This window comes from Caloenas nicobarica, chromosome 3 (genome assembly GCF_036013445.1).
Source record: "Caloenas nicobarica isolate bCalNic1 chromosome 3, bCalNic1.hap1, whole genome shotgun sequence".
Lineage (NCBI taxonomy): Eukaryota > Metazoa > Chordata > Aves > Columbiformes > Columbidae > Caloenas > Caloenas nicobarica.
In genome coordinates this window covers 59931230-59945238 of record NC_088247.1, presented here as the reverse complement: position 1 = coordinate 59945238, position 14009 = coordinate 59931230, and the positions used below count along the sequence as shown (strand labels likewise).

At 43.0% G+C, this 14009-nt stretch overlaps 1 protein-coding gene across 1 annotated transcript in view; it reads left to right on the top strand.

Annotated features, from left to right (window-relative positions):
* The first annotated feature begins 720 nt into the window (after window positions 1-720).
* The window catches only part of SLC2A12 (solute carrier family 2 member 12), a 32425-nt gene continuing 19136 nt past the window's right edge, over window positions 721-14009 (top strand). Inside the window, exons 1-2 of the mRNA XM_065632773.1 lie at window positions 721-1026; window positions 8642-9964. Of these exons, the coding sequence (XP_065488845.1) occupies window positions 894-1026; window positions 8642-9964 (1456 nt within the window). The 5' untranslated portion in view covers window positions 721-893. The remainder of the gene's footprint in view (window positions 1027-8641; window positions 9965-14009) is intronic.

Sequence of the window (14009 nt, the reverse complement as noted above, 5' to 3'; positions counted from 1 at the left end):
GGAGAACCCGGAGGCTCCCACACCAGGACCAGGATCAGGACCAGGACGAGGACCAGGACCAGGATGGGGCAGGCGGGCCCCGTAGGCAACTCGCCTGCACCTGCTGTAGCCTTCCCTGCTGCTGCAGTCCAGCCCCTGGCTACTACTTCCACCAAAGCTAGTAGGGATGGAGTGACTCCTAGCTCTCAAAATCAAGCCTTTGACTGCATATAACTGACACAGTCTCAGTTTCCCCACAAATAATTCCCACAGGAGAGACGGTGGCTTCCCTTTCATCTGCTTGTAAAATAGTATGTGCATCTATACTGTGAAAAATCCGGACTCCTACTGTCGCAGACTGCAAAGGGGGCATAGCTTTTTTCCTCTCTGCTCTTTCTCACCACAGCTTTTTAATAATTTACAAGAATGAAGTGATGCCATGTGTGTGTAATCAGTGCCTAACTTTAGCTGGCACAACAAACGCTTCAAATTCTCCTCTTCTGAGTGCCTTCTCTGTCAAAAAACCTGTGCGTATGAACACCAGAGAGAAGAGAGAATGCGGGCGAGAGAGAGACCTTTTAAGCTATTGAGTAAGGAATGTGCATCGGGCTGTGCGTGGAGGTCTGATGTCTGCAACTATTTGTTAAAAGGCAAAAGCAATACTTCCGACAGACGGCCCTCCCCTCGCCTGCAATAGGCTCCCAAGAATAGCAACAGCCTGTGTCACTGCAAAGGGCAAAGCCTTCTGAAATAGCAACAAAGTTCTTCACAAACCACTTTGTGGTTTGCATTTGATTTCAGCCAGCTTCAGCAACTTGTTGCCATGAGAAAAATAACCCGCGCTTTCCTCGCTGGCTGGGGAAGGACCGCTGCCCGGTGAAGGGCTCCTGCCCCAAGGTGCAAAGAGAGTGGCAATGGCACCTGGGCAGAGCGCAGAGGACCTCGGCCAGCAGAGCCGGACGATGAGAGCAGGGGAGGATGAGGAGAGCAGCCGGGGCAGCCACCGCAGCAGCCGCCGCCACCTCCACCAGCTCCCGGCTGCAGCAGGTAAAGCGGCAGGAGCTGAATGCTGCTGTTGGGGAGCAGCAGTGTGTCCCCGCAGCTCGCGCTTGGGGCTGGGGGAGAACAGCCCCGCAAAGCCCTGGGTCTTTGGCAGTGTGCTGTCTCGATTTCGAAAAGTACAAGAGGGGAAAATGTGAGTAGGGAAGGGGAATGCCGGCTTGAATTTTGAATGAAGGTTTATGCAGTACTTTTCCCAAAAGGCCTCGGTCCTACCATTTGTGCGTGTGTTGCCCGCTGTGTAAATCCCTTTCCTTTTTGAAGATCAGTCACCTGAAAAATCAGAGAACCCGCAGCTCTGTAAGATAACAACAGTGCTCGGTCCGTGCGTGTTCAGGAGCAGTTCAGCCCTTTTTACTGAGGTGGAGGAAGGCCAGGCAAGCGTTGCACCCACTCATGCAGGGGGAAAGTATGGGGGGACACAGGGACTCCCTTCTGTCTTTTCTTCCCTGGCACTCCAGGAAGAAGCAGGTTTCCTGTGCTGGCACCCTGAAAAATCAACTGTGTAATTTCTTATGCAAAGATATTTGAATGCTGAAGCTGAATTTTATAGCTTCATCACCTTTGCTGTCCTACCCAGTTTTTCTAAGTTGCGGTATAGTTTTGCATCTTGATTCTCTTCCACTGATGATCAGATCAAGGGGAAAATGACCCATGGCTGTGACATTTCTCACCCACAAGACAGCTTTACCCAAGCAGGAAAGCATGATCAGAAGCCTGAAATGACTATATGTCCTGAGCAGGTTTTGTGCACTTATAAATGAATGAACTGACTAACCCATGTATGTTCAGATACCACAGGCACACATACATGCTTTGTTGGAATGTAATAGCGATCAGTCCAGCAACATCTACTGATACCTGGAAGCAGAGGAAACAGAGGTTAATCACAAACAGAAAGCCAGTTGGTGTGCAGACATATTTAACATTACCTTAGGATATGGGGGAAGCAATGCAGATGGTTATAGGATAGCATTTTTAAAGGGAAGCACAGTAGTTACAATAAACAGCAAAGTTACTGCAGCACAAGGGCTATGGTTAGAAGAGTACATGCAAATTATATACTAGGCCTTACCCTCAGAAATTAAAGCAGTAATCTGAAGAATTTATAATTGCCTAGCCAGGAATTAAAAGAACTTGTTGATTCTTACTGAAAAGTAACAAAACAAAACCAAAATCCCGTTTAAACTAATGAAGGACCAGGCTGCCTGTTGACATAATGAAAATACATGGCAGGACACTTAGAGATGGAGAGATAGCCAGGGTGGGTCTGTCCAGGATCTGCATTCACTGTCTCTCCATCAGTGCCAAGGGGATTTTGTTCATAAAATCTGAATATTATTCACACAATACATTCATCAGGCTTAAGCTGTACAAAGTATCCAGTGCTTCCCATCATCGCAGGAATTTAGATGTGTTAAAATGTGTGATACAATAGCTTCCTTCTGCCTTCCTTTTTAGTTCAATTTTAAAAATATTTATTTTGGTTTTCTCCTTAACATTTGAGTGGGAGGAGTCACATTTGTCAAATAATCATGATCCCACATGGCCCTGGCACTATTTTTGGGTAAATTCAACATTTTATAAGATTTTCCAGCTCTGCTTGCAACACAACTTCGTCCCACAGCCACCATTTGTTTCATCCCTCAGGGTCTTGTTGGGTAGCTGCTTTAGATCCCATGTCAGACTTGTAAATGGACAGATAGATAGATGTGTCCTAGCTTATAGGAGAAATGCACCTATTGAGCAGCTACTGGATCTAAAGATCATGATGGCATGAAAAGGGGATAATAACTTTTTACGAGAAGCAAACCCATGATTTAATTATGCAGCAATTTTCAACAAGTGTAATTAAATATTTATCCTACAAAACTATGTGATCCACACACTATACACTTCAGCAAAATGCTCCTCTGAAGACAATTTGAGGAATTTAAAATGCTATTTCCCTGTAAAGACAAACTTCTTGTATGTCAGGAGCACTTGGAGAAGAAATATTTTGTTAAAGATAGCTTAAAATTTTCAGATACAGATGCTGTAGTTTTAAGATTTATCATGGATAAAAGTAGATGCCTTGTTCTATTGAAAAAGGGAGATTCCATGTTGTAGATTCATATCTACGCAATTCACTCAACTCATTGTGATTTTCTAACCCGCACTTATTAACCAAGGGTTGACAGGGCCTGGTTTCACCTTCCAAATGTCTAAATAGATCGAAGAATCCCCAAGGATTTAAATAATGTATATTTGACTTTCCAGGTAAACCATTTCCTTCCCTTCCAAACTGAGACATTTCTCACCTCAAATTAAATCCAAGTCAACAGAAGAAAGCACCATGGTGGAAGAGACTATTGTGTCCCCTCCTATTAAAATAGATGTAGTCGCACAGGTCACATAAAGGAGTAATCTCCCTCCCCATTCCATCCCACTAGTTTTCTGTATGCACACTGCATGTTCTCTTAGGAGAAAGGAAAGAAAAACTACGTCACAGAAATCTCAGTGTCTGGACTAATGCGGAGCGTGGTTCTGCCAAGGTGAGCTGGAAGGGGATCATGGGCACCTCTCCCACAGCTCTCTTGCACATGAAGTGAGGGAAGAGAGGTGTTTCCCAGCTCTGACTGCTTGCAGATCTTCCCTGGCACAGACTATTTGTCTGTAATGCCAATGAAACACATGCACGGTCCTTTGGAAGGACTGTATTTTCTCAAATGTGTGCTTGAAAATAAGTGAAGGGGCACACCCCTACTAACTTGGCCCCATCCAGTCTCATCAGCAGGACACTGTGCTATACAGCAACTGCACTTGGTCTCCTTTTCAGGACCAAAGCATAAACATTTCCAGCAAATGTTCTTAAAGATAAGTTTGTTTGCCAAGTAGTGCTGCTTTTGACTTGACTAACAGTTGTGAGAAACCATTTTGTTTACATTGGAAAACTAGAGAATAGAGTTTCCAATCACTTGTTGCATACCAGCCACATATTCGTTAACCATGGTGTTTGTCGCAGGCAGAAGGAGAAATTTCTCTGGAAGCCATCATGAAGTTATTTTATTGCCCTAGGCTGGACACTGCCATGTATTTTGCAGGCATGTCATAAAAATAAGAGGAATATACACTTTGAGAAGCCTTTTTTTTTTTAATTAAAAAAAAAAGAGGAATGCCTAAGAACTGCCAGCAACATCATTAAAAGTGACACTTAAAAGGTCTGCGAGCAGAACTACTGCAACATGGTCTATCTGGAAATGTTAAAGCAAAACATATGCTGAAGTCAGAAGGAATTTTGTCTGGAGAAAGACCATGAAGGAAAACCAAGTAGAGATTTCAGGGTTTAACTCAGCAGGCAGTTCTGAGCAGACAAGTCTTAGGTACCCCAGTTACAACAAAACCTCATAGTGATATAGGGATGTTGCTCAGAAGAATAGTGCCTGTTAGGGACAAGAAATACCGAGTTAACTGCTGAGTTTGCTGTCGCTAATGCAGAAAGATGATGTATCTCCCTCTGCCTCACATCAGAATCTGCTTTTTGGTCAGGGATCTCCTTTAGTTACAGCCCACTGCTATTTCTGTAAGACTGTGGGCACCTATCACTTGACACACGAACAAGGATACCAGTTGACCCAGTAAAAACAAACCAAAGAAACACTGAGACATCAGTCAAGCCACTGTACTTGGAGGTGCAAGAAATATATGGTCTTGAGTGCTTCCTTAGCAACTTTGCAGGTGTTCAAACTCCACGCTCAGCTTGTACAGCCTCTTGGATTAAAACTAAATAATCACCCCCATTGCTCTGATCTATGGACCACAGGCTGAGGAGAGCAAGAAGAGTGCTGATGACAGGCTGCTACAAGGTATTTGACTTGGCACTGTCATTTTAAATCAGAAACCGGGACAAAACTGACAGTCACACGTTTAGAGAACGAAAAGCTGTGTAGGACACAGATCTTAAATTATCAGTTGGACATACTGCCCACACCACTGTGTTTCTGCTGGAGAGTCTTAAACTCAAGTTTTTGTCCCTCTGTCACTTAACATTTTTTCTCAACTGCCTGGAAGAAGACAATAATGGATTATTTGCAAGTGGTAAAGGTGACAGGTGATTAATAAATGGGATATGTCACTGGCTGAATGCAATTCGGATGGCTTGGCCTGCTGACTGGGAGTGAATGTGCTGTCTGATGTTCCCCTCAGCTAACTTTAGACATCTGCATCTGAGCAAGCCACACAGATTCCTTTTATAGGCAATGGAGAGAAACAGGCATCTGACCTACTTCAGACATCCAAAAGTGCCTATTTTTTTGCAAGTGGTTAAAGAAGAAATTTAGAGATGCTATAGATCTGTCACAGTTAGGTAAGTTGATCTCATCCTATGTGTTTTAATAAATCCCGACACAAATTGATTTGAATTCCTGGCTAGGATGCAAGAAGGCAGGCCATATTTAAAGGAAAGGCAGTGCCTTGGAAAAAACCCAGTCAGAAAAGAAGTTGGCTGTCCTGGAGAAAAAACAGTAGAAGATGAGCTCTTGTACACTGCAGTGACAATTCCTCGATGAGTAGAGAGGCAAATGTTCACCAGAAGCAGGACAATTATGTCAGGTTCCTATCGGCACTGTGCAACCACTGCAGAAGTGCTGGGTCTAGCTCACAATTTATTGAAGAAATTGATAATCTGGAAAGAGTTCAGAGAACAGGGCTTTGAATACTTAAAGGACTGGTAAACTTGTAAAGCCTCACAGGCTAAGTAGTTTATCAAGGAGCGGTCTGTGGGATGACTCGATGACAGGTTATAATTTTGTACTTAGTGAACACAGCTGAGTGCAGGCAAATGGAGAATGGGATCTGGCAGCTGGAAGCCAAAGTTGCAGAAATTAAGTCTAGAAATAATTTACAAATAATTTACAGTGAAAGCAATTAATCATTGGGACAATTTATGATTAAAGTCATTAGCTTTCAACAACTAGCAATTTTAAAATCAAAGCTGAATGTTTTAAACGGCCTAGTTAAAGTAAAATGTCATTTAAACATGTCTGAAGGGTTACGTTGTGCTGCTCATGACAGTCAGACTGGATGCCCACAATGGTCTCTTTTGGCTTCATAATGTATAAATTAAAGAAAAAGATTAGGTTAAATCTACATAGCCCAATGACATAAAATACTGAGATATCCAAGAAAGCATGAATATCAGCACTAAGCAGTAGTTTGGGAAGAGCACTGTGATCAAATTAGCAGTATAGCTTCTAATACCCAAGCCCATTCATTCAGCACAACACTGTTGTTATCAGCCCTGATTTCCAGCCAGGTTTCATTGGCAGGGTATATTTTCCAGATCTAGTAATAATGAGGAAGCAGGCAAGTTGAAAGTATAAAGGAGAGGGAGAAATCAAGTTTTGCAATGATAAACTTAAGTTGCATGCATGCATTGGAGGATGGAGTATGTAGCACAAAGCAGCTTCACTGGAGGGAGTAGTACCTCCAACAAAGTGCTGTTCAGTGTGGGAAGGAAGTACAGCAGGACCTTGCTCTAACCCATGCACTAACCTCTGTCTAAAATAAGTGCAATGATCTTGGATACTGAAGCCATAAAGGAAGAAAAAGCTTTATGCGCGATACAGACATGGATAATAACAATATATAAAAAAAAAATTGTTCCATCACCGGAGCATTTTGGAAATTTTTTTCTGACATTTTCTTCAAGCTGTCCCACCTCCATCACAATAAACCTACCATCCACCCCCACCTTCTGAAAGACTTCTCACTATACTCCCATATCCCCCATGCCCTTATGGCCCATCATAACCAAATCATGTGTTTTTCGCCCGTCTCTGGTTTGCCAGCCCCCTGAGCCCAGCGGCAGAGGGGGCTGAGGCACATGTGGTGCACTCAGTCGCTTGGGGCTGTTTCCACTTGCCTTCTGCTTGGCTCAAAGGGAGCGAACCCAGAGCCAGATAGGGGAGCTAACAGATGATACTTACCTTAAGAGACTTAATGGGCTTATACATCTCCCCTGACCCTGGAGGCACAGCTTATATTCACACAGCTATACTGTGCTTGCTACCCTCCAAAATAATCCGTCCTGCTGCGTAGTGGCTGCAGGCTGTGATGTTGGGTTCGCACCGTGAGCCGAGCTGCCTCCAGGAACTGTTAGGACAGCGTGAGGTGGCGTGGGGCACAACCATGCCAGGGACATGCCAGCCATTTCGCAGGATACATGGTCTCATGCCAAGGTCCGGGCCTGGGCTCTGGCGCTGTTTATTTTCAGCCACTGCTAAGGTGGCTCTCTTCGTCTCTTTTCACCATTTGCTCTAGAAATGTAATACTCTCTGTCAAATGGGACTGGTCCTCACCAATGTGCTCAAAAATTATTGGCAAGGAACTCCAGGCAGTCAGCATGATCAAAGAGCCTTAACACCCTAGAAAAATAAACTGAAAATGAACAAAGTCTATGTATCATTTTCAATTAGACCATATACCACTTCCCAGCCAAGCTGGATAGTGCTTGTTCCAGGAGAATTAACTGAAATATGGACTCTGTTATGCTGCAAAAGCTACTTCTCCTCAGACACGTCCTATCTCTCCAACTAACCGGAAAATCAGAAGTCAATTTACTCTTTTCCTAGTTGTGTGGCAGCCAACATCATGATGAGAGGAAAATCATGCTGGGAGAAAGAACAAGACCAACAATAACAAACTGATATATTCCTTAAGGTTTAGGGTGCAAAAGGCTTCACAGTTAGTAAAATACGATCAGTTAAATCTATCTTGTAACAATAAACAATGAGTCGCAGTTGTATAAAATGAGTTTGTTTTAAAGTGGATGTTCAAAGGCCTATAATCTCCATTTAGTTTATGTTTTCACCATCTGGTTTTTATTCCTGACATTGTGGCTGTCATAAACTATGCAAAATATTTGATCCTGATATTCTGAAGTATCTGAGATTAGTGATGAGCAAAGCTCAGAAAGTTCATGAATTGTATCTCAAAGATTGGTTTATTTGAATATCCCAGCTATCTGGATCAGCCTGGTGCTCAGTGGATAAGTTTCCATTCAGCAAAATAAAAACACTGGTACCAGCAGCCTTCATGGCATCCCCAGATGAAGCAAAGGAATCAGTAAGTGGCGAGGGAAAACTTAACTTGTTACTTATTCAAGTCAAGGTTGAAGCAATTTGGCTGGGAAATTACTGCTTTTCTTGCCCATGTTGGGTGGACAATAATTCCTCAATTATATACAGGAAAAACACTGAGAACCTCTCAAGGCAAAAATTGCTTTCTTACTAGAAGGTCGTATTGTCAGTGTTGCCTTTTGCAATGATATTATGAAACCGAATGTTTAATTCTTTAGAGCCTGATCAAAACCTCATTGAATTCTGATTGGGAAGATAAGGAACTGAAAAGCATTAAAATTAAGGAAGCTTTTATATAATTTTTTTTCTTTTCAAAAATGACCTTTTATGTCACTACTGCTGCTGGGTTTGTATGCACCTAACTGCTTTCCCTGAAAGTTACAAAAATATTTGGGCGGCTGGTATATCAAATAAAGTTGTTATCAGTATTGAGAATGTTGCAGAAGTCACACTTTCAAGTTTTTGTGTTTTTTCTATTTTTTCAGGCTGTGGAACATTTACTTTTCTATCTTCTGCTGTTGCTGCTGTAAGTGGACTTCTGATGGGTTACGAGTTGGGCCTTATCTCTGGAGCTCTTCTTCAGATGAGCAGCATATTAGCACTCTCTTGCAAAGAGCAGGAAATCATTGTAAGTTCCCTGCTCTTTGGGGCTTTATTTGCATCCCTTACTGGTGGATTCCTGATAGACCGATTTGGAAGGAGACTTGCTATTATTATTGCATCTTCTTTACTTGTGTTGGGGAGTCTGATTTTACTGCCCTATGAATCATATGGGCTACTTATTGTGGGACGGATTGCCATAGGTATTTCCATATCGTTATCATCAATTGCAACGTGTGTGTATATTGCTGAGATCGCCCCACAGCACAGAAGAGGCCTCCTCGTATCATTAAATGAACTCATGATTGTGATAGGCATTCTCTTTGCCTATATTTCAAATTATGCATTTGCCAGCGTATCTCATGGCTGGAAGTACATGTTTGGCCTCGTGATTCCATTGGGTGCCTTGCAAGCTATTGCCATGTATTTCCTTCCACCAAGTCCTCGGTTTCTTGTCATGAAAAATAATGATGAAGCTGCAAGAAAAGTACTGGAGAGGCTACGGGAAACATCAGATGCTACTAAAGAACTTACTGTGATCAAGTCTTCCCTGAAAGATGAACATCAGTATAGTTTCTTGGACCTGTTTAGTTCAAAAAACAACATGAGGGCCCGAATGTTGGTAGGACTCACTCTAGTCTTTTTTGTGCAAACAACTGGGCAACCCAACATTTTATTTTACGCATCAACTGTTTTGAAGTCAGTTGGGTTCCAGAGCAATGAAGCTGCCAGCTTGGCTTCTACTGGAGTTGGAGTGGTTAAAGTGGTCAGCACAGTCCCAGCCACAGTTTTTGTGGATCAAGTTGGAAGTAAAACTTTTCTGTGCATTGGCTCTTCTGTTATGGCAGTATCGTTGGTCACTATGGGCTTAGTGAACCGTAACATACATGTGAATTTCACCAATGTCTGTAGAAGCCAATCACCAGAGGATTTAATTCTCCAAAGACCAGGAAACCTCACTGGTGTCACCAATGGGAGTCTCAAGGACCTCTTTGCTAGCATGGCTTTGCCTGAAAGACTGTCATTTGACATGCAGAGAAGCCCAGATGTTGCCAGGACAGGAGAACTGAACAGGACTGCCTTGGCAGGACGCAAAAGCACAACAGGGTCTCACATGGAAAGTGGGGAGGTTCCCGTTGTCCTGAAATGGCTCTCGCTGGCCAGCCTGCTTGTTTATGTTGCTGCATTTTCCATAGGCCTTGGACCGAGTAAGTATTTAATTTTTCTAACTCTTTGCAATGATTTACTTATGGGTGGATTAAGTGCTGGGATGACATGCCCAGCTTGGCAGCAGGCAGTTCCCAAGCTGGGCAAAGCAGTGTTTTCTGATAATACGTGCTGGTATTGTCACAGACTGTTCTGGTAGGCCTGGGGCGTACTTCCTAGCAGTAGGTCCTTCCCTTTGAGGTCAATGGCCTAATCTCGCTTCAGTTCAGTGAAATCATCTGGTGTGAGCTTTGTACAGCAAAAATATGTGCCCCCTGGCTATCTTTCCTCTTCCTTGTCTATTGTGTCCTTACATTGGGAATGTTAAGATGAGGCATTTGCTGCTGCTAACTCATAAACCCAAGATAATGATGAGCTCTAGACCTCTGTACAGCATGGCTCAGTCAAATCCATGAAAAGCCAACATGCCTGAGACCAGCTGAGAATCTGGCCCCTTGACTATACAACAGTCTTCAGATATAGGAAAGTAATTCAATACACAAAAGAAATTCAAGGCATTGTGGTTCATTAGCAAACCGTAGTATCGTCACCACTACCTGTGCTGAACAGCACAAGGGGAAGAACACAAAGGTGCGTCCCTGTACAACTGACGTGCTGCTGCAGCTGCTGCCACACCTGTAGGGTTCCCACTCTCTCCAGAGAACGGCTGCCATTCCCAGGAACTAGCAATTAAATGTCTTCATTGTTTTTTGTTTTGTTTCAATAGCACTTGCTTATTATTGTTCTTTGAAGGTGTTGATTTTTTAAGCCATACTGCAAAACCACATGTCTGTTATTTATTAACAGACTTTAAGTGCTTTCGTGCCCTGGCTCAAACTTGCCTTGCAAACACCCTGTACTCTTGCTGCACTATTATGATAAAAAGCTTGCCATGAGAGTACAACCCAACAATTGCACTAACAGCAACTTCCCTGCAGTATTTGTTTATTTTAAATATTACTCACTGGGAGAGCAGCGTGAGATAAGCATTCATTGCCAGGGCAGCAAGCTTGACCATGTTGTTGAAGCATTATTCCCTCCCTTGCAGGAGGGCGTTGGATTCTGCTTTCAGTGACATAGGTTCATAACCAGGAGTGCAGCCTTGGAAAGAAAATGTTACTTGAGCTCTTACTTGTGTGTTTCAAACACACATTTAATAACCCTCAAGGCAGGGGCACATGTTCAGGCTTGGCCTCCTGTTGAAAGCTGCTTTCCTGTTGACGTGGCAATAAGTGGGTTCCTGATCGTTTGAGTTGGCCTGATGTGATGTTAATGATAACGACATCTACTTTGTTGAAGGCTACAGAAACTGAGGTGTGTTTTGCAGGCTAATCTGAGAAGTCTTTGAGGCTCGTGTTTGTTTTCTGACCTCTTTCTTGGCTAAGAGCATAAATGCTCTTCAACAGCAACTGGGAAAGGACACTGTCTCAGCTCCAGCATGTTAAAATCATGTATGATAAAGCCATGGTGAGGCAATTTACACTGAGAGATGCATTTGTGTAGCAAGTGAACGCCAGGTCCAGGAGAGATACAGGTATTTCAAAATGCAGGTGAGTGCTTTCAAGACATTTCCAGGCCTTTAAAAACACAATGTTCAGTTAAAATTGACAATTTATAGAAAATGCAAGGGTCAGAAAATCAGGAGATTGTTGGAATCTGCGAAAGATCTATTGTGGTTAAATAGTCATGTGTTGGGATGCAAAGTTGTGATTTGTGGCTGCAGTGGCCAGGCAATGCCCGGGAGCCTGGGACAGCAGCACTGTAGCCCCCGCACCACCATATTTTCAATGCAAATTCTCATACTCCATGCAATGTCTGCCCATCCTGCTGGTTAAGGTGAAAGCTGTGCTGGTGATGTGTCTGTAACAAATCAAATCAGCCTCTTTTGGACAAAGAGCAGAAAGAATCTTGCTCTTTTCCCATTACATCATGAGGCCATTTCTGGAACAAATTGACTCACTTTATTATGAGTCCATGCTGCATTATGTTCTGTGGGAATAAAGGAGAGTCTATGTAGCACCATTGGGAAATGGCATACTCTTTATAGGGCAGATCATGCAACGAGAGCTCTATTCTCTCTTTTTTTTTTTTTTTAATTACTTTGCCCTTTTTCTTCCCTTCCTTTTTTGGGATTCTGGTCAAAGGGTTAGTTACAGTCCACATTTGCACAACAAACATTTATGAATGTTGTGTTTGTCCATGATTCCTCTTTTGTCTCCAAAATACATGAAGTAGATGGATTTTTTAATGAACTAAATATATGCTAAATATATTTATTGCCATTTTTCAAAGCATCCAGGCAGCACAGTGATGAACACTCAGAAATAGACAGTGAGAGATAAAAGCCATTTTTGCATTATAAAAGAATTCACAGACTAGCAAGAATCTGTTTAGTCACTTTTTGATTCTGGGGTGCTCTGTATTTATATCGTCAACACCCAGGCAAGATAAAAGGGTTATTTCTGCTGCTCAGTTTTCGATTAATTATGTTTGATGAACTGCTATTCAACTGCTTGTTCACACTCAATTTCACACAACTATGAGGACATTTTGTAGGTGCAACAAATCAGTGTTGCATCACATCACAGAACAGCATGTCGTCTCTCCAAGGGTGTTTGTAGAGGCATTTCAAGGCAGTTGTTAGCTAAGGGGACTTACTTGACACCCATCTTTGTCTTGAGTTACCCTTGTCTGTATATCAGAAAGGTCAAATGAGTATGAACCGTTCTCACCAGAGAAAGATGCCTGCAGAGCCCATGAGAAACCTCACCCTGGCTGTGGAGGAGGGGACACAAGAAATCTGAGCCTCGCAGAAATGCTGCTATGCCTTGCCCAGAGAACAGTGAGTGCCAGCTAATGAGATGAGTACAGTGTGGAGGTAGATAACCAATTCATCACCCAAGCTAGAAGTTCCATGCGACCCTGGAAATTAATTTAACACAAAAGACACACTGAGAAATTCTAGTCAGGGCCACGACCAAGCATGACCATTTACTAAATGACACAGAGTTAACTAAAATAGTTGCAGAGCATCTCATTTGCCAGATGCATTGTTCAAACCACTTGAGGTGCAAAAAAAGTGTTGTCCTTTCTTATAAAGAGGTGTCACCTCGTTCACTCATCACTGTTGTGTGGTACAACATGTTGCAATGCATGAACCATAAAATCCAAGCTCCTGGAGTATCAGATGCAATAAGGCTGCAAATGTGGGACTCTTGGGGCTGGATGGAGCACGTGCAAGAGAGTTCTTTTGCTTAACAACTGTAGGGCAGGTCTAGCCTTTCTGAAACAGAGTGAGTGCCCAGAGGCCTGCTGCTTTCCTCATGGACCCGACAAACAAAATTCAGACTCAGATGTCAGATGGCACCCATTACCAAAGATCTGCTTCTCTGCCCCAATCATCTCCTTTTGCATCATTTAGGGTCAAAGACTAAATAGGAACAACTTTCTTCCATATTTTCCTGTATATCCCCTGAGTGAGGAGGTTTCACTGAATGATCTCACTGCTAAGTAAATGAGAGACAGTAGCACCACACATATTAATACAGGGATGCAGTGTGGTCTCCTTATTGAACAAAAATCAGACGGGCTCCAACATGTCCGAGGCTGAGAAGCACGTAGTGTAGACTCAGTCCGGACCCAACAGGGCATCTGTTTTCCAAGTATGAATTTGTTCTGGCAAATAAAAAGTAAGTTTACAGTACCTCTTTACACATAGTGCAGTTTAAGGAGATCAATGCCCACCACAGGGATTTTTTGTTGTGGAGGGGCAACATCTTTATTGAGAGGGGGATGTTGAGTGCATGCATTTGGACTGCATGTATGGCATTGGTGCTGTGCACAAAAGAGCCTTTGTCCTCTGTTGGTCCTTAAAACAGGTTTCTGATCAGCTGCAAAGGTGTTTAGGCAGTTGGCCGATGAACTTTGGGATAATCTGCTGGTGCAAATCACATCAGCCCACTGACATCACGGCAGTTCATGCTGAAGCTATGGATCAAAATTAACAAAAGCACCTGCAAGTGGGACTGAGGGCAGTTTCATGTTGTG